The sequence below is a fragment of the Quercus suber genome, unplaced genomic scaffold (genome assembly GCF_002906115.3).
Source record: "Quercus suber isolate HL8 unplaced genomic scaffold, Cork oak 2.0 scaffold_111, whole genome shotgun sequence".
Lineage (NCBI taxonomy): Eukaryota > Viridiplantae > Streptophyta > Magnoliopsida > Fagales > Fagaceae > Quercus > Quercus suber.
The window spans coordinates 867194-886200 of record NW_027069576.1 but is presented as its reverse complement, the minus strand read 5'-3'; the positions used below and the strand labels follow the sequence as shown (position 1 = coordinate 886200).

The 19007-nt window shown below is 34.0% G+C and overlaps 2 protein-coding genes and 1 non-coding gene across 3 annotated transcripts; 1 reads left to right on the top strand and 2 right to left on the bottom strand.

Moving 5' to 3' along the window:
- Positions 1-57: 57 nt before the first annotated feature.
- LOC112012128 (uncharacterized) lies at positions 58-818 on the bottom strand. Its single transcript, XR_010629729.1, has 3 exons — positions 680-818; positions 510-569; positions 58-190 (listed from the first exon to the last, which is right to left on the bottom strand). It is a non-coding gene; the product is annotated as an uncharacterized LOC112012128 (transcript).
- A 157-nt stretch (positions 819-975) lies between these two features.
- Positions 976-3849, top strand: LOC112012125 (uncharacterized). Its single transcript, XM_024044503.2, has 4 exons — positions 976-1103; positions 1274-1401; positions 2646-2722; positions 3562-3849. The coding sequence occupies exons 2-4, from the start codon at positions 1301-1303 to the stop codon at positions 3705-3707; spliced, it is 324 nt and encodes a 107-aa protein (XP_023900271.1). The 5' UTR covers positions 976-1103; positions 1274-1300; the 3' UTR covers positions 3708-3849.
- Positions 3850-5652: 1803 nt separating this feature from the next.
- On the bottom strand, positions 5653-8818 carry LOC112012124 (uncharacterized). The gene is made up of 2 exons (XM_024044502.2): positions 8314-8818; positions 5653-6088 (listed from the first exon to the last, which is right to left on the bottom strand). The coding sequence occupies exons 1-2, from the start codon at positions 8703-8705 to the stop codon at positions 5866-5868; spliced, it is 615 nt and encodes a 204-aa protein (XP_023900270.2). The 5' UTR covers positions 8706-8818; the 3' UTR covers positions 5653-5865.
- Between the last annotated feature and the right edge of the window lie 10189 nt (positions 8819-19007).

Genomic DNA, 19007 nt, shown 5'->3' with positions numbered 1-19007 from the left:
GATAGTTTCATTTAAAAAAAAAAAAAAAAAAACCCTCTTCTGAAATACAAATACTTCTAGTAATATTAGGATATATACAAGTTAGAAATTTCACCCATCCATCCAAACAAATAAAAGAACCAAATTAGAAAACCTACTTGTTGAACAACTCCACCCTATACTCCATTTCCTTTTCCGCCATCCCAAAGATCTGCACAGTGTACCAAGACCAAATTCAAAATCCAACACCTTTTTCAACGATAGCTAATAACTAGCATTACCCATCACTTTAAATTGCCAAAAATCAATACCCCAAACACAAAAATAGATTAGAGAGTTCAAATAATCAAGCCCGAGGAATTGCTGAGACCAAATTGGCACACCCATTAAAGGTTTTTTAAAAAAAAAAATCACATAAATCTTTGAAGCATTCAGTTCAAGTCAAAACTGTGCTAAGCTCAGAAACACCACAAAAATCTAACATTTGAAGATTTGGGAAACAGAAAGTAGCTAAAACAAAAGGTACCCACCTGTTCTCTCTCCAAAGCTGTTGGAGCATTAGCACCATTGTTGGCAGCAGCCATTAGACCCTGAAATAACCAAACAAAAGTCAATCAAGCTTTGTTAACTTCAAAACCCCAATTATATATGCCAACGAAATTCAAGCTTCAATTAATAATAGCAATAGTAATAATCTTACTCTGTGAGATGTAAATTAAGTTGCTTTAGAGTTAATAGAGAGATTCGATGCGAGCGAGAGCTGAAAATTTGAAAACCCTAGATTTGATTTACATATATGTCTCTGCGCTGTGTGTGGGTGTGAGACAGTACACAAAGTTTAGGGTTTTAGAAGTAATTATATGGTGCGAACATTGATTAAGGAAACCCCAATCAGCGTAAGCCACGTAACCATAAGAGTACATAACAGCAATACAGATTCAAGTATAGGGATAAATTTGTAATTTAACTTATCCTAGTTCACCATATAAAACATACTTTGGGTATGAGCAATATGTACTTAACGAACCGACTAACTTACTTTCTGTCTCTCTATCAAAAAAAAAAACTTACTTTCTGTGACTCTGTCTCTCCCACCTCGTACTTTGTCTTCGACAATTTCACAGGCAAGCTCTCTCTCTCTCTCTAAGATTTATTTTTGTGTTTTTTGAGTGGATATTTAGTTATGTAAGGATTAATTTCAGTCAGTTTTTGTTTATATAAACTCATAGGATTTGTGACTATTTGTGATAATCTCTATGTGTGTGTTTTTGACGGTGTCGTTTTGGGTTTGCAGTGGTGTTGTAGAGAGTTATAGACGAAGATGGAACACGGGTCATATGCAGACAATAATAATGCAACGTTTTCTTTGACTGATGAAGATCATACGCTTGCAAATGCAGTCAGATTCTCCTTAAATCAAGAGTCAGTGCTTGCTTTCTTATTTCTCTCTCAATATTTTTTTTTTCATTTGTACGTTTCAAATTTTTTTTAAATTCTTCTGCTTCAGTTACATTTATAGTGTCAATTACATCACCGGGTATGTGTAAAGATGACTATTGAGTGTCTGAGCTTTATTTCTTATATGATGCTGCACATGGAATCAATACATATTTTATGAATATTATAGTTCTAGTTAGCTCAACTGTTAAAGTCTTTTATAGTCTAACAAAAGACTTGGATTCGAATCCCACCTATAACAAAAAGAACCCAGCATGATAGTGAAGAACAACAATCATCATGTAGATGATGTCCCTAAAATTTGGGGTGAAATCGATTTTGGTCCCTTAAATACATGACGGTTCAATTTGGTCTCTTAAAACTGGGGTGCCACAACGTCCCGTTAGTCACATAAACAGCAAAGATAGATTGAGGGACCAAATTGCTCCCTAATTGAAATTTTAGGGACCAATGTGTTTATCACCAGCTCTAGAGCATGCCTCATGTCCCAATCCATTATTGATGCTCATCAATCTCCTCCACTTCTTCTGATACTGAGGAAACACAAGGTAGTTTTCACAGTCCACTATATGGAGATTCAGAGTCTATTTTTCAATAAGATTTTCCAAAAACTTTAATGGATCAATTTGGAAAAGTGTTAAAGATCTCAGATGAAAGTAATTCTAAAGACATGCCTGTTCTAGTAACCAGCACCACAAATGTGGAAGAACAACTTCAAGAGTTGCAAAGGAAACTCATTGAGAAAGAAGCCGAAATAGCAGCCTTGGCAGCACTATGTATAGGGAACAATATACCCTATATATTGTTCTGGCGGGTGGGGTTGTGCTTCTGTGGTTTATTCCTTAGGGGTGTGTTCAAAAGGCCTTGCCTTGGTGAGGTTCCATGTCATCAAAAATTAATATAAATGTTATGAATATAAAATTATTAGTAATTTAGTATAGGTTCTAGTTCTAGATAGTGCTGCACAAATGGGAATTTGTGTTATGTAATCTGAATGTGTCAAATGGATTAACGTATAAAGCTCTTCTAAAGAGAGCTAAGCATCTATTCCTGCTGATTAGGATGAGATGTTAAGGAGCTAAAACCTTGAAATAGCTTCTGGTCTTATGTACTTTTATCTCTCCATTATGTGTCAGTACTTGGTTTCTTTTTGTGGATGTATTTGTTTACTGATGATTTATCTGAGAGACCAAAATGTCATCTTGCAGTCCAAGGGTTTCATTCAGCGGGTATAGCATTCCTCATCCTTCAGATAATCGAGTTAATATCAGAGTACAAACCACAGGTAAGAGATACACACTCCATCTCTAGCAACATATTTATCTTAATGATTGTTTTGTAGCTATGATGCTTCTTAAAATTTCAGCCCTGAGCCTATCCCTAATATATGATTATGTGTTTGAGATGATGATACATGTATGCATCCTGCTACTGATTTCTTTTATTGTTACAACAATGTATTTTAACTAGTTGTTCCTTCTCCTGAGTAATTTCATTTGAGGTATTATAGTTCTGTATACATATCATGTGTAGTTCAATCTGTAAATTGAAAAGAGCCAAGAGCCTTGTAGCTTACCAGCATTGTTTATGAGGGGAACTAAGGTTCAAATCCCCCTCACCATTTATTGTAACAATTGAATTAAAAATAAATAATAATAAAAAATCTGTGAATTGAAAAGAAATTGCTCTGCAGCGCATATGCTATTCTCTCATAATAGTTATGTCCTTGGCCCAAGTATGTAATTTTGATTGCTTTAGTGTGCTCCAAAGATTTATAATACTATTATGGTAAATGCCTTCTAAAATCATAATAGGCAATATATCTACATAAATTTCTGCAACCCCAAATGCTTGGGATTAAAGCTTTGAAAGTGTCTGCACCTTTTCCCTCCATGAAAACGATGTCACTCATCAAAGAAAAATATTTAGTAAAAAGTTGTCTTGCAATTACACTATGAAGGACATGCTGAGAGTAAATATTTGATGATACTTGTATAAAGCTCTTTGCCATAGATTCTTGTCGAGAATTCAGTCTTAAGGTGGCTATACATTTTAGGAGACTTATACTGGCTATGCACATTGTGTGAATTTGGTGGTTTTTGGTTCTTGCCTGGAATTTTATAGGTGCTCCAGCACGCGAGGTATTGAAAGATGCATGCCAGGATCTGATGATGATGTGCCAGCATGTGAGAAGCACTCTTGACGTGGCTGTTGCTGATTTCAAATTGAGAAACCCCCCAAAGAAGGATGAGGATACAGATATGAAATAGAATTGGACCTTTTGACTTTCAGCCCCTCCGTAATGTATTTCCAATTATAATTGTAGTTTTAAGAGACAAACTTAAAATTAAGCTTACATATTTGACTCCAATTGACGAGTTCATTTATTAATTTTCAGAGATGTTTATTTTATTTTGTTCACTGTTTGTGAAATGATGCACGGCAGCCTTCGAAACTTTGGGATTAACAGGCTGTCTTGCTAGGAATGTGGTGAGAATGAAGTGATGGGACTTAGAGAATAGGAATGGAAGGTCAGGAGAGATTATGAGATGAGATTGCTGAGAATTTGAGCAAGAAATAAGAGAACAAAGAGCTGCTGAGGATTCATGGGAAGGGAGAGAATAGTTGAGAGTGAGACTATTAGCTAGAAAAAGAGGGAGAGTGATGCTGGACAACCTAGGCTTCCCACCTAAATCAATCCACGGTTAAACCTTAGGCTTCACCACTTAAGGGTTGTTTGAAATCACCACCAAATGCAAACATAATTTGCACTATAATCTTTGATTAATAATAATAATAATTTGAATACAAAATAATCTTTTTTATCTTTAATAATAATTGTTTGAATACAAAATAAATCTTTTTTATAGAGTAGAAGATAAACATCCATGAAACGAATCCTAATCAAACTCAAAATACTAATCCTGACTAATCCAAATGCTAAAGATAAACCCAAATAAAGATAAAGATAATTACTAATTACAACTAATAAAGATAATCAAATGTGGTGTGGTATCCACACGAGGGCTTCTGAAAATATCAGCAAGAGGTACTCAGAAGCCATAACCACAAAAATCCAATTACTTGCAGAAATTCTTAAGCACCCAATTATTCCAAGTTACTTTGCTCTTAGTATGTTGGAATCTATTATGCTGACTACTGGTTGCTTCTTGGTTATTATGGTTGGCCGCTGCATCATTATAATTTGACCAATCTGCTTTTGATAATTCAAGTAAACCCAAGTTGTTTATTTTCAAATCTATTGTTTATGTTGAACAGAGAACCTATCCCCCACACAGCATCCTTTGGGTTATTAGGGTAAATTTTATAGCCGGAAGGAGATGATTCTTGAAACATTTTAACTCTTGTAGCATTAATAGTAAGGTACTAAGGTGTGAGGCAAACGGCTTGCATTCCTCCCACTAACTTGGCAATAAATCCAGAGAAATTTATTATGCTCTATGACTTGTTTTCTACTCAGATAGATTTTAAAAAATAAAATAAAATAAGAACTAAGGTGTCAGGACAATAAATTTGGACATAGCCTAGCCTTGATTTGTAGCTCTTTGATTATTGGGGCTACAGGGGACAGTGAGACAATACATACTGACTGTAGCCTGCTATATAGACAAGGTCATTTAGGTTGAGCAATAATACTAGTAAAACTTTTTTATTTTTTGGGGGGTTTAAAGGATATTTCATTAAACAAAAGCTAACCGGCCTCTAAAACAGAGGAAACAAACCGGTCATACATAGCTCCAGCCGCATCAAGGCTGAGGAGGAGAGCAACATCAGAGGGGGGTTCAAGAATTATGGAAAAATTCTGACTAAGGAATGTACCCCGTCTAGTGAGGGCATCCACACACTTATTTTCCTCTCCATAACAGTACTGAATCCTAACTATGGGAATATTCCTAAGGCTATTCCTACAGTCAGCCACCAATCCATTGTTAAGATCGTACATTGTTATTGGAACATCCCTTTCACATGTATTCCGCAGACATTATTTGAGATCACTGCCGGTCCTTGCTGGCATTTTTCCTTTGCCGCTTGTCCATGATAGTGCAGTCTACAGTCTACACCAAGAATTTAACAGATAAAACTGAATGCACAATGTAGTTGCTGAATATTCTGTGCACATTCTCAACATTATGAAAGAGACTAAAATATAGGCATCAGAATTGCTGCTTAATTCAGAAATTGCATGACAAGTAATTGAATGGCACAAAGAAGCTTTTATTATACATCATAACATACATTTTAATACTAATTCTAAAGAATAGTACATGTAGTCATCGGTGGATGTAAGTTATCCATAAAAGCACAAGGAGAATGAGAACTGCAGCTACACCTCAGATAATGATAGGTTACTAACTTTTTCTTTCTTTCTTTTTTCTTTTTAATATCTTCTTCTTTAATCTCATGGACTCATGATAGAATTTTAAAGTGAAAAAGCCACGAAATGACGAAGCCAAGGACCAAGCAGGCCAGTAGGAAATTCATTATGCGGCGGCCATGCCAGATGGTTCGACTCTCAACAAGTATCACAGGTGCTGATGATGCTGAGGGGACAATGGCAGTAGCATTGATTGCTTCATTTCTCTGCTCACCAGCAACATTGAGTGCAATGGTGCCACAGATCTCACAAGTTCTGCCAAAAGTAATTAAATTAATTAGAAATAATGAAAAATATTATTGGTATATGAATCAAAACTGAGTAACTCACAACTCATTGAAATAAGACATGAAGCAAAAAAAATAACAATAAGGTAGGAACTAGGAAGCAAGTTTCATATCCAAATCAAAAGGAATGGATGCTCTGAATTTACTGCTCTATTCTGTCCATTCATCAATTCAACTTACCAAAGCATGGATAAGTTTGTTGTGATCAAATAACAGAAATATTCTTTGAACAAGAACAGCAAAAAAATTATTGCATCTAAAATTTATTTATTCTATATTTATAGACACAAACACATACACACCAGGGTTTAAAAAGATAAACAACACGGTCAATGGTGCTCTTGAACTGTAAATTTGGCTAAATTGTGATCTACATATTACTGAAAGAGTTATACTACTCTTTCTTTTACAACGAACCAACCTTTTAGGAAAAAGTTACTTTAGAAATATTCAAGCATGCAATTCTGTTAATGTCTCCATTTTCAATTAGTAATTCTTGTAAAGTCAAGGGCAACATATTCGTAAATTGGGTGTAGCAAGAAATTATAAGGAAAGATAAGGTACAAAATGAAGAAATTTGTTTAAAGATTAGGATAGCTCCAATAGATGAAAAGAAAAGAAAGAGTTGCTTGGGATTGTTTGGTCATGTGCAAAAGACAACGACCAATGTACCAATGAAAAAGTGATTTGATTCAAGTTGAGGGAATGAAAAGAGATAGAGGAAAACCTAAAATAACATTGGTAGAAATAGTTAAGAAGGATAAGTTGTATAGGATAACATAGCAAGAATACATATGGTCATCCCCAATTAATCTGTTGAGAATCCATAGCCAACCCCAAAGGTCTAGGATTAAGCTTTGTTGTTGTAGTGGTAAATAATACAGCATTCCACATCTTGGCATCCTCAACTTAAGTGATGTCATAATACAATATCAGCTCTTACTTACACTCAACCATGCTTTGGCCATTAGATTTGCAGTCACAATGTAACTCATAAAAAATATGAACACTCTCAATCTCCCCTATTTTCCTATTAGCAAAAGTTGTAGACATGACCAAGACTTGTTGAACTTGCGTATTGAACAAAATGGGCAACATAGGCTGGGAAACATTTAGTATTTGATTAATTTTTAACATGTAGTGTCTACACACCCCTGAAGTTGGTATACTACCATGGTTATGAACATAAGAGGTTCTTATCTTAGTACTGGTTAGCTGAAAGAAGCAACAGAAAAATGAAAAGAAAAGGTGGCTGAGATGACTTTTAAACAGCGTATCCTACAAACACCCAAGATTCAGACAAAGGGTTGCATGAGTTAAACAGGAGAAGTCCCTCAAAATTCTCTCTCAGCTTGCTACTAAATAGGTAAAAAGATAAAGACAATCATGACCATCACGTGAAAGGAACTCAAGCTAGGTAGCTAGTATAATACGGTTAAATGAAAGAGGCAGGCACAAGCAAGATGTGTTGGGGACCCTTATAAGGTAAGCAGGAAATTCTGACAAGTGTAGCTGTATATATATTATTTAACAATTTTTAAAAAACTTTTACTAGAATTGCGATTTTAAGCTAAGAGATCAAATAGGAGCTGACTGCTTGTGATAAGAAGATAAATCACTTGGGAGGAAATGGAACTCTTTATCATTGTAGTGAATTCATGAATCAAGAAGTAGGATAAAAATCAATGCTTTCAATTAAATTGTTCACGCTAAATTCAAGATTTAATCTTCTAATTTGCCTTTTCCTCTATGAAGATACAAGATTTGCATTTACTTTCAATAACCTAAATTATCCAATTAGGCTCAGTTGGAAATTTTGTCTTCTTGACACCAACAATGATGAACAAATAAGATTCTATTATTCCTTTATTTCCTTTTTCTTCCCTTTCTCAGAAATCAACAGAGAGATAACAGAAGAAAAATACACAAGCATCAATAGTTATATTCACAAGTTCATGGCATACAGTGCACATAATGAACAAAAGAATTAATCCCATGATTCCATCTTTAATAATTCCAGTAACAAAAAACTGAAATTAACCAACAAGTGGATATTCAGAATTTATCTCACACACACACTAAATTTAATAAAACTCACACTTTACAAACACTTACATATAGAAAGTAGAAACACACAAAGCCATAAACATTGATGAGCAAAATATCATAGAAAAAGTAGAGACTTATACTCACGTATTTCCCTTAATCTTGAACCATGTCTCAGCACATTGCTTGTGAGCAGCACCCAGATCACCTTTACAAAGACATCCCAACTCAATTGGCAACCCAGCTTCTCTATTACCCTCCAAAACCAAATGGCAAATCCTACAATCTCTATCCACTTTACCCAAATGCACTTTCACCCCCACAACCCCACTTTCCAAGTCCACCTCTGACATACAAATTGACCCAGCAGAAGAGTCCCTCTGAGAGTCTGAGATACCTTCAATCTCCAGCGGCGAGTGCCATGACTGGTCGTCGGAGTCGCCGGAAAGTGACACGTCACTGCTCCCAGTAGCAGAATGTCGATAAAGGCAGGCACTTTCACAGCCCGTGACAACATGGGAACCGTCTAAAGCTGCCATCTTGAAAAACCCAGAAAGAGAAATGTCATGGAATTGTGAGACAACGCGTGAAAAGCCTTAAAAGGTAGACTTTTTTCTTTTAATAAATGGGTTTAAGGCATTTTTGTTAAACTGAGAAGTAAGAGAGAGAAAATGAAGGTGATGCTTGCTTGGGTTGCGTTTGGTTTGGTTTGGTTTGGTTAGAGCTAGTAGATGGGGTGTCTGTTTGGTTGCTTTTATGAAAGATCAGAGTCTTCTATCTGGTTGCCCTCTTTGCTGTCTATGTATAAGTGTGTCAGTTTTTTAGAGCAGTGTTGGTGAAAAGGAAACGCTGGAAAACTACAGTGTTTTGGTGCAGACTGCAAGGGAGAACAATAAAGAGAAGACCGTGGGGCAGCGTGAGATTGAGGGTGTTCCTAAGGATGACATTACAGTAGTACAATTTTTTTTCTTTTCTTTCCTCCTCTCCTTCTTCTGATTTTTTTTTGGCAGTTTTGTGGGGGCTGTGAGACAATGAGATTGTGCATGAGTTTGACAGACAGAGACTGTTCTTTCTTTCTCTCTCTTTTTATTTTCATCTATTTTTTAGTTTTTACCCTTCACTTTTCTTAGGGTTTTCTCTCTCTCTCTCTCTCTCTCTTTATTTTCATCTATTTTTAGTTTTTACCCTTCACTTTTCTTAGTTTTTTTTTTTTTTTTAATATATTAAGATTCATGTTAATGGATACCTTAGGTAATAGGTAATAAACTATATTAAGAAAGTTTTAACACTTATTCACAAGAAATATAAAAACTATCATAATAAATAATTGATTCTCATAAAATAGTTTTAAAAATATTTCTTATTTCATTGTCTTTAGAACATCTTTTAACATTTTCCTCATTTTAGATTAATCCTACAAAAAACACCAATTTTGAAATCTGAAGATCACTTTCACTTGAACGCATGACTGGCATTATTTTTATATCAAGTCATGTAAACAATTATAAAAAAATATTATTTCTCTTTATTTTCTATTGTCCTAGGTAATTGGTATTTTTATTTTTTTTAAATCATATTTTTTTCCCATGCTAGTTTAGTTATAACTTAATAAAGGATGTGTAAAGAAAATGTTCAAAAAGGTTAATATTGTTGAGAAAATATATATACTTAATTTATTTTTCTTTTTGTTCAGTGGCTTGAAAGTGGTCATTTTATTGTATAAATAGAAGGAAATAGTTGATTTTCGCATCAAAACCGTAGTCATAGAATGGCCACTTATGATTACATTGACGTATTAGAGGGATTTTATTTAACACATACTGAAAAAGAAAGAGTGGTTTTATTTACTTATTTAAAAATATATAATGCAATTCACCCTTATCATCACCATTAGCATGCCAGTGGCTGGTGTTCTAGCAAGGTTCTCAACCGCATAAAAAATCTACAACTAATTAGAAAATGTTCAAAAAGGTTAATATTGTTGAGAAAATATATATACTTAATTTATTTTTCTTTTTGTTCAGTGGCTTGAAAGTGGTCATTTTATTGTATAAATAGAAGGAAATAGTTGATTTTCGCATCAAAACCGTAGTCATAGAATGGCCACTTATGATTACATTGACGTATTAGAGGGATTTTATTTAACACATACTGAAAAAGAAAGAGTGGTTTTATTTACTTATTTAAAAATATATAATGCAATTCACCCTTATCATCACCATTAGCATGCCAGTGGCTGGTGTTCTAGCAAGGTTCTCAACCGCATAAAAAATCTACAACTAATTTTCAGTTGTCTAACAATTGATCAACATTTATGCGCGAAGTCTAACAATTGATCGTTGAACATGGTCTGTACATGGTTACCTATAAATAAATAAATAAAAAGACTAAAAAGGAAACTGGTACTTCTGTCTAGGTAGTAGGTAGCCAAGAAATTTGGCGAATTATTTCACTCATGGTCTCATGTATAAGATGAAATTTATAATAAACTCCATTTATCATATGAAACAGGGAGTAGCATATAAGGAAAAATTAGGTTATAATTTTGAAAAACCACTCAGCAGGTGTGGTACAAGGTGATTGCTAAGGCTTCACTACATCTTAGTTTCGAGTTCTTGTGGACTGTAATTGCAATTTCTGGTAAATCCCAGAGACCAATAGAGCTTGGGGTGTGTGTGAGCTTAAGGTCTTTGAGCTTCGATTTAAGTTGGTAGTACTCATAGGCTTACTCAAATGTACTATGGGGCCTGGGATAATGATTGTCACACGCGAGTTCTCTTTTTTGTTTCTCAAGAAAGAAAAAAAAAGTTATAATTTTGAAAATAAAATTGTTTCTTAAAATAACAAAAAAAAAAAGAATAGTTTTGATAACATATAATTATAATACTCATGCAGTCACATTATTGAATTTAAAATACATCTAAAAAAAAAAGTTGTGTTTTACCTTCAATTATTCTCCACAATGAAAATGACTCAGGAAAGAAAAAACACAAATTATTGTAACTTAAACAACCATTCATCAACATAATCAAACCTAATTTATGTTTAACAAACAACCTAACCAACTCAAATAAAAATGGTGGCTACGATTGCACCGAAGACGAAGCAGGATTCGATTGATGAGAGGGTGTCGTGGCATGTGGAGGACTGGACTTATTTGGCTCGGACGTATTTGGCTCAGACTTTTTGGGCTCGGAATTTGGCTCAGAAGTCTTTGGCTCGGACGACTCGGACTTCTCTGGCTTAGAAGTCTTTGGCTCGCATACATACCACAAATATATTCCTGTGAAGGTAAAATGACTTATAAGCATTTACATCAGTCTGTATATAAGTATGTATAATAAAAAAATGCTTAAATTTATACATTTTTGTTCAAAAACAGCTCACATCAGTCCGTTTAAAATCTTGCAAAATCTTCTAAAATTATCCACGAACTACAGTATCCGTGTAAATTTACACGGGCACTGTAGCATGTGCATATCATTTTTTAATAATTTTTTTTCTCTCTCCAGTACTGTAGCATGACTTTGCCTGATACTGTAGCACTGTAGCATTGGGTTAAAGAAATGAATATTTTATTTGAATAAATGTGTATAATAGACAAACTGATGTGAGTGTTTTGTAAAAATATGTGTGTAAAATAGAAAAAGTAAGTTTTAGACTTGTAAAATGGAAAAAATTTTCCACAAACCGACGTGGATGCTCTAAGATGCATTTTTTTTAACAATTGAATACAAATTTTCTCATTATAGACATGTATAATTATTAATTGTTTAAAAAATATATATTCAATAGTTGTATTTCTTTACTATTTTTTTTAATTATTTTTATCAATAGGTAGTGAGGGAATGAGAATTGGGTTCGAACAACAAAATTTAAATTAATTTGATCATGAAATGGTTCTCACGCTGTAAATCATTTTCCTAAATAATTGAAACTAACATACTTCTTCTTTCTCTAAATTTCCTAAATTATCCGTGGAAACCCTAACATGAGTTTTGATTAATGTTATACTTAATTTTGATTTAATTTTTTTTTCCTTCTTTTCCCTCTCGTTTCTTTTTTTATTCCCTTATATCATTATAATAAAAAAATATATATATAAAAAGGAAAACACCCAAAGAAGAAAAAAGAAAAAAGAAAAGGGAAGTGAGTGCAAAGTAACAAGTAGAATAAAAGAAAGATGATTTCAAAATTTTAGTTTGAATGTTTTTGGTCTTTACCACCCCCCCCCCCCCAAAAAAAAAGTTTCAACAATACTATAATGTCATCTCTGATGAAAACCCAAATAGTCTCACTTAAGCAACAAAAATAATATACCAAAAAAAAATTTCTGTTTAGCAATACTACAGAATTTCCTAAATTTAATCCAAAAAAAATTTCTAAATAATAAAATCCTAAAATACCCATATTATTAGTCATTCTCAGTCATATTGAAAACAAATGAAGCTGTTGAAGCCTTACAAACTAACATGTATTCCTTTTTTTTCAAGCAAAAACAAAAAAGTATTCCTTGTTTATATAGCAATAAAGATTCCAATCTTCCAACTCCAAAAAAAAAAAAAAAATGAAAGAAAAGGAAAACAACAATACAGAGGAAGAAGCTAATAACTGCTTCTACGGTTGGACTTGTAGGTCCAAGCCTATTTGGGGCCAAATAATTGTCCTATCACTGTAATTAGTCTTTTTCTATATTGTTTATAGTAGGAACCTCAGGTGCACTTTCTTTGATGCATATGAGAACTACCTCTTTGGCCACCTATAGATTTATAGCGATTATATATGATCAATGCAGTCGTATATCATTATATTAAATCTTGTCTTTCTCTATATCCTACTATGAAAACAAATTGAAACAAACAAATAAACGAAATTTACTAAAACAGAGAAGGATAGAATTCACCTTCGGCCAAAGCGGATTTAGTGTAGAGATCAACAATGTTGACACGTGTTGTAACAATCAGTAGAGCAAAGTTTGGCAGTAAAGTCAGACATGAAGATGAATTCTGATGAGATACCAATAGTGAGCCTATCGACTCCACATGCACTAACGCATTCCTCATTCTCAACATATCCATGAAGCTTGTTGTCTTCAACAACCGTCTCAGATGTTATACATCGGTATTCCATGATACCATCTTTGAGGTTATTCTCTAACCAGCATCGGTTTACCGAAGCAGAAACAGAAAATGTGCAAAAATCCAAAGGCAAGTCTTCACATGTAAAGCCACCTACATATATAGGGCATCAAATGAGGGAAAAGAAAAGAACGTATTAGTAGTAGAACTAATAGTTATAATTTTGTTTAAAGAAAATAAAGTTATGAACGGATTATGCCAAGAGCTACTTGAATTAAAAGTGAGAAAGCAAGGTAGAAGATCAATGCCATTTCTAAGATCTTTGAACTCATAGAATTGCACGTTGAAATGAATGAATAAAGTAAATATGTCTAGCCTAATAAGGTACCGTGAGTGAGGAGGATAAATAGTTGATTTGTTTTTTCTTTTTCTTTTTCTTTCTCTTTTTTTTTGACAAAAAGTTGATTTGTTTTTTCAAATTCAAGAGATTATTAGTTAATTATCTTTAGTTATTATCAATATAAATTTCAAAAGCAATTATGAATTATCATTAGAAATTTAGAATTATCACAAGCAAAACTCTTTATCAGAATTCTTCTCAAACCTTATCTTTCTCGAGTATTTTAAATTAAATGGATTAAATTTGCACAAATAATCAATATATGATTTGAATTGAAATAAATAGGTTAAATTTTTTAAAGCTTTCTATAATTTTTTTTTTAATTGCAGCAATGTTCAAAACTCCTTATCGGAATTTTTTTTAATTAAAAAGCAACTTTTTTTGCTGTTTTAATAATGTGGAAATCAAAATTTTATCTTAAGCTGGGCTGGCCCAAAATAATTTGAGGCATAAGTCAAAAATTTTAAAGAAACCTATTTACATCTATATAATAAATATCACTTGAGACGTGAGAGCATAGTTAGTAACATACTTTACGTTTATGATACAATAAATATACAGACAGTTATAATTTGGCATCTTTCAAGAAAACTACGTTTTAAAAATTCGGCAGAAAAATACAAAAACAGAAAAAGAGTTGTACATATATAATACAAGTATAATATGATCATATTTTAAAATTTCGGAATAAAAAGACAGAAACATTAGCAATACTTTTTTGGAGATAAATATGATAATTTAACATATTAGTCATATAGATATTTTTTAACAAATATAATTTGAAATAATCTTCTTAATAAAGAATATTATTTCAATAACCATGAATAAATCAACAATAACACAAATTTTTGTACATAAAATAATATTCTACTTATTCATAGATACAAAATAAATAATCTTACTTAAATAAAAATAATATAGTAAAATTGTTCACTTGTTTGATATTTTGTCTATTTTAGTTGAACTTTTTTTTTAGAAGATATTTTAGTTGAACCGTATTATTTGTCTCTTTTACATATTAATTCTTATTTTTATAAAAAAAATTTACTATTCATTCCATAATAATAGAGAAAAATAAGTGGGTTTCAATTAGTTCAACTGGTAAAGTCTCTGATGGTTGTATAAGATATCTGGAATTTAATTCCCGTATACACCAAAACTAATTAGTGTCTTGGTCTGATAATAAGGACGCCATAAGTTAAAATTCTTTAAAAAAAGAAAAAGAAAAATAATAATGATAATAAACAAGAAAGATTTAAGAAGGGATAAAGGGAATAAAAAATTGGAAGATATTTTAGATTTTTATATTATCTAGCCGATTATAACGTTAGGCATAACTAACGTAAAAGTACTTCCAAAATTATACAATAAATTCCATACATTTGGAAAGTTTACGGCAAACAACAGATGGGTACTCTACGCATATAGTACGCGTAAAAACTAACTGAGCTTGAGAGTTATCTCGATAATAACTAATTACTCTTGAGTTATCTTTAATTACAAGAGTTTCGAAAAAAACCACACAACTATAAATTATTCCCCCCACCATAGAGTGTTAGGCTAGACATTTGTTGAGGCTCATTTTTTTTTATGAAGCCCAGCAGGCTCAAGGCGCAGAGTTGCGGGCGAACTGAAAGAAATAACAAAAAGAAAAAGAAGGCATATAGATGGTTCAAGGGTCCATGAGATGGGTCCAGAAGAAGCAAATGGGCTTGAATAGGCCCGGAAAGAGAAAAGAAACAAATCCATGGAAAGGATGAGGGAAAAGAAAGAAATTGCCACAGCAGGCCCACTGTAATAAGAAAAAAAAGAGAGTAACAGGCAAATGGAGAACCCTTAAGCCCAAAGGATAAAGTTTATAGAAAAAATTGGGCCAAGAAAGCCTAAAGTGAGTTAGTAAAAAAAAATCTATGTGTGAAACAAAACCAAAATAGGTCCGGGATGCCCACAAGAAAGAAGGAACGTTGGAGCCCACAAGAAATAAGAAGAGGAACCCAGTAAGTATACTGGGAGGGAAAGCACACGACAGGCCCAAAGGGGCTCGGTAGGATTAAAAATGAGCAGCAGGAATAGAAACTTGGCATGGCAGGAGGCGCAAAGCCATAAAGCGAAACGCCCAAACTAAAGGGAAGCCCACTACAGAGCTCAACCCTCCAAAGAAAGGGACAACACATGGGCGTTGGCTTGCCGGAAAAACAATCCACACCAGAAAATGCCAAAAAAGCGTATGGCAGGGTATGCGCACTCATTTTCAGACCTCGACAAACGAATGAAACATCAATAAAGTAACGCATGTGAACGATCCAGGCATCACCAGCCTATACCCAGCCACTATGGGAAAAGGTGACGTCATGGGTGAGGGCACAGTCTGGTGGTGGGGAGAGGAGCGGGAACCCATTTTGCGTTTCTTGCCCAGACTCTTTCGGTGGGCACAGTCCTGCTGGGATGACATGCCACCCAAAAAAGGCAAGGGTGGGTAAGAACCACTGGATGCATGCCATGAGAGACCGAGAGAAAGAGAGGACACACTGGACGAAGTAGAGAAGGAACCTTCGTTGTCTGAAAGCCACAGGTCAATGGTGGATCTGAACCATTTTTACTTAGTAAGTGGATGGCAAAAGGCTACGATAGCAAAACAGGGCCATAGAAATGCTAGAACAGTAAAATCGGCCACGGTAGGCCCTATAAAAGGAACCCGTGGCTGTGTGCAAGAGGGGAGGGGAAAAAAAAGAAGTCATCGAGAAAACAGAGAGAAAAGAATTGGAAGAAATAAAAAAGAGAAAAAGGAATTCTAAGAGAGAAAAGAAAAACAAAGTGTTTATGGCAGACATGCACCTAAATGGGTTAACCCCCTCTCTCCCTCAATAGCCTTGTCCTCAAAAGGAAATACAAATCTATACCTGGGCACATACCATTTGGGACCGTCCTCTCAAAGCAATTAATTTCATCGAGTGAAGTTACTTGTGTTGAGGGAGTGGTTTTCCCTTCCGTGGTTGGAATCCTGCGGCAATACTTAGTCTGGCAGACTCATTCTTTTTACTCTACTAATCCCACTCTAATCCTTTGTTTAAGTGTTATTCTTTAAAAGCGAGGCCTTTTAAGTTATTTATCTTGTTTATTGCGGCAGAAATAGTGACTGCATTTTCTTTACGCTTTCTATATTACGTCTGCCTGCCATAACTTGTTAACAATAACTCTGCCTGCTATGAGCTCTTAAATAGACTTTGGCAGACGCGGCAAAGATTGTGCACAAGCCGGGCCAAGGTGTGGTCCAATTGGGCCGGTCCCGACTCCTCACCCAGAAACAACTTGGGCTTGGTGCAGCAGGAATTTGCCCAACATCTCCATCAAGGCCCACCCCCTTACAACATTTTTCTTTCAACTATATCTTGCAGTATTCTAGTTATTAGTTTCCTCTAATATTTCAATAATTTTTATGGAAATTTTTTTGCAAAGTTTTAGTATTTTATTTTATAGGCAAAGTCGAAAGACAATAAGAGTGTGATTTGATTGATGTATAGTGAATGATATAGTAATTGATATATAGGCATGTTTCACACTTATTTAGGAATGTAAATATCATTTTGATAAAATAAAAATGTAAAAAATTTTCAATCATTTTTTTTTTACATTTTAATTGTGTCATTATTTTTTTTTTCTCTTTCTTTTGTTCGACTTTTGTTTCAACTATCTCAAAAAACAACTAATTTGAGCAAGAATATCATTTTTTAAATTAATTTTTTCTCATATAAATCTTATTATATGAGAGCATTAGCATTGGGAAATTCCAATTCTACTATATTTTACCATTCCAAAAAGTCACTTTATCATTATACTATACTATTTTACAATACTTCCAACATCCCAAAACTCTATTTTTATTAAAATATTATTTTTTAATCTTTCTTTATTATTTCTTTCCAACTGTTTTCAGTCACATTTTCCTGGCTTTCTAGCAGTATTTTTTTTTTTTTCCTCTCTTTCTCCCTCAACCTCTCGCATTAGTTCAACACACAGAGCCCCACACACACAGAGACCCATGATACACCGATCAACCTATCCAAACCCATCACCACACACATGGAGCCACACACACAAACACAAACCATCAAACCATCAACAAAGCCACACACACACACACACAAACCATCAACAGAGCCACACACACACACAAACCATCAAACCAGTTAGAGCCAACAACGGCCACCACACCCACCACCCGAGCCACTAATCAGAAACCCACACTGCCGATTTGAAATCCAAGCCACTGATCAAAAAAATCATCACCAGAGCAAACCCATTCAAAAAAAAAATCATCACTGGAGCAAACCCATTCAAAAAAAAAATCATCACCTCTGCAAACATTAACAACAATTCTTTGATCAAAACCCAAACACAAACACAAGCTGAATCCCTCTTTTTATTGCAGAGAGAGAAAAGAAACACAAACACAAAAACTCTAATACATTGATCAAAACCCATCTTACAGTCAGCACTAACACCAACAGAGCTGAATCCTCCAACACCGACGGAGCTTCGTTTTTGCAAAATCTTAACCCAAACCCAAAAACCCTTGAGAATGGGTGAGGGTGAAGGTGAATCGGTTGAGATAGGTAAGGGTGAATCGGGTGAGAAATTTCGGAGATGGCAATGAAGCTTCAGAGATGAGAGAGCAGATGGAGAAATAGAGAAGGAAGAGAGAGAAGAGACCGCGCAAAATGTGTTGATGAGAGAGAAGTTTCCGGGGAAAACATTAGAGCATTAGCATTGGAAAATTCCAATGCTACTCTATTTTACAATTCTAAAAAACCATTTTATCATTATACCATACCATTTTACAATGCCTTCACATCTCAAATTTCTACTTCCCTCTTTTACTCATTAAAATAATATATCTACATAATAAAATAAAATATCTCAAAATTATATCTTTTCTCTCTCATCTCTCTCCTCTCTCTACATAATAAAATATTATTATTTTTTTACAATACTTGCTACAGTGCAATTCTATGTTTAGAATTGCACTGTAGCAGTATTGCAAAAAAATTTACAATACTGTTGTTTAGCATTCCCCAATGTAGATGATTTTGGGGTTTAAAATTTCAAATTTCCCTTAGATTTGGCATTAGCATTCCCTAATGCTAATGCTCTCATAATTTTTTTTTGTTTTTACAATACTACTACAATGCAATTCTATGTTTAGAATTGCACTATAGCAGTATTGCAAAAAAATTTGCAATACTGCTGTTTACAATTCTCTGATGCAATGGTTTTTGGGGCTACAAATGCCAAATGACTCTTACATTTGGCATTAACATTCCCCAATGCTAATGCTCTGAGAGAGATTTTGACCTTGTATCTAA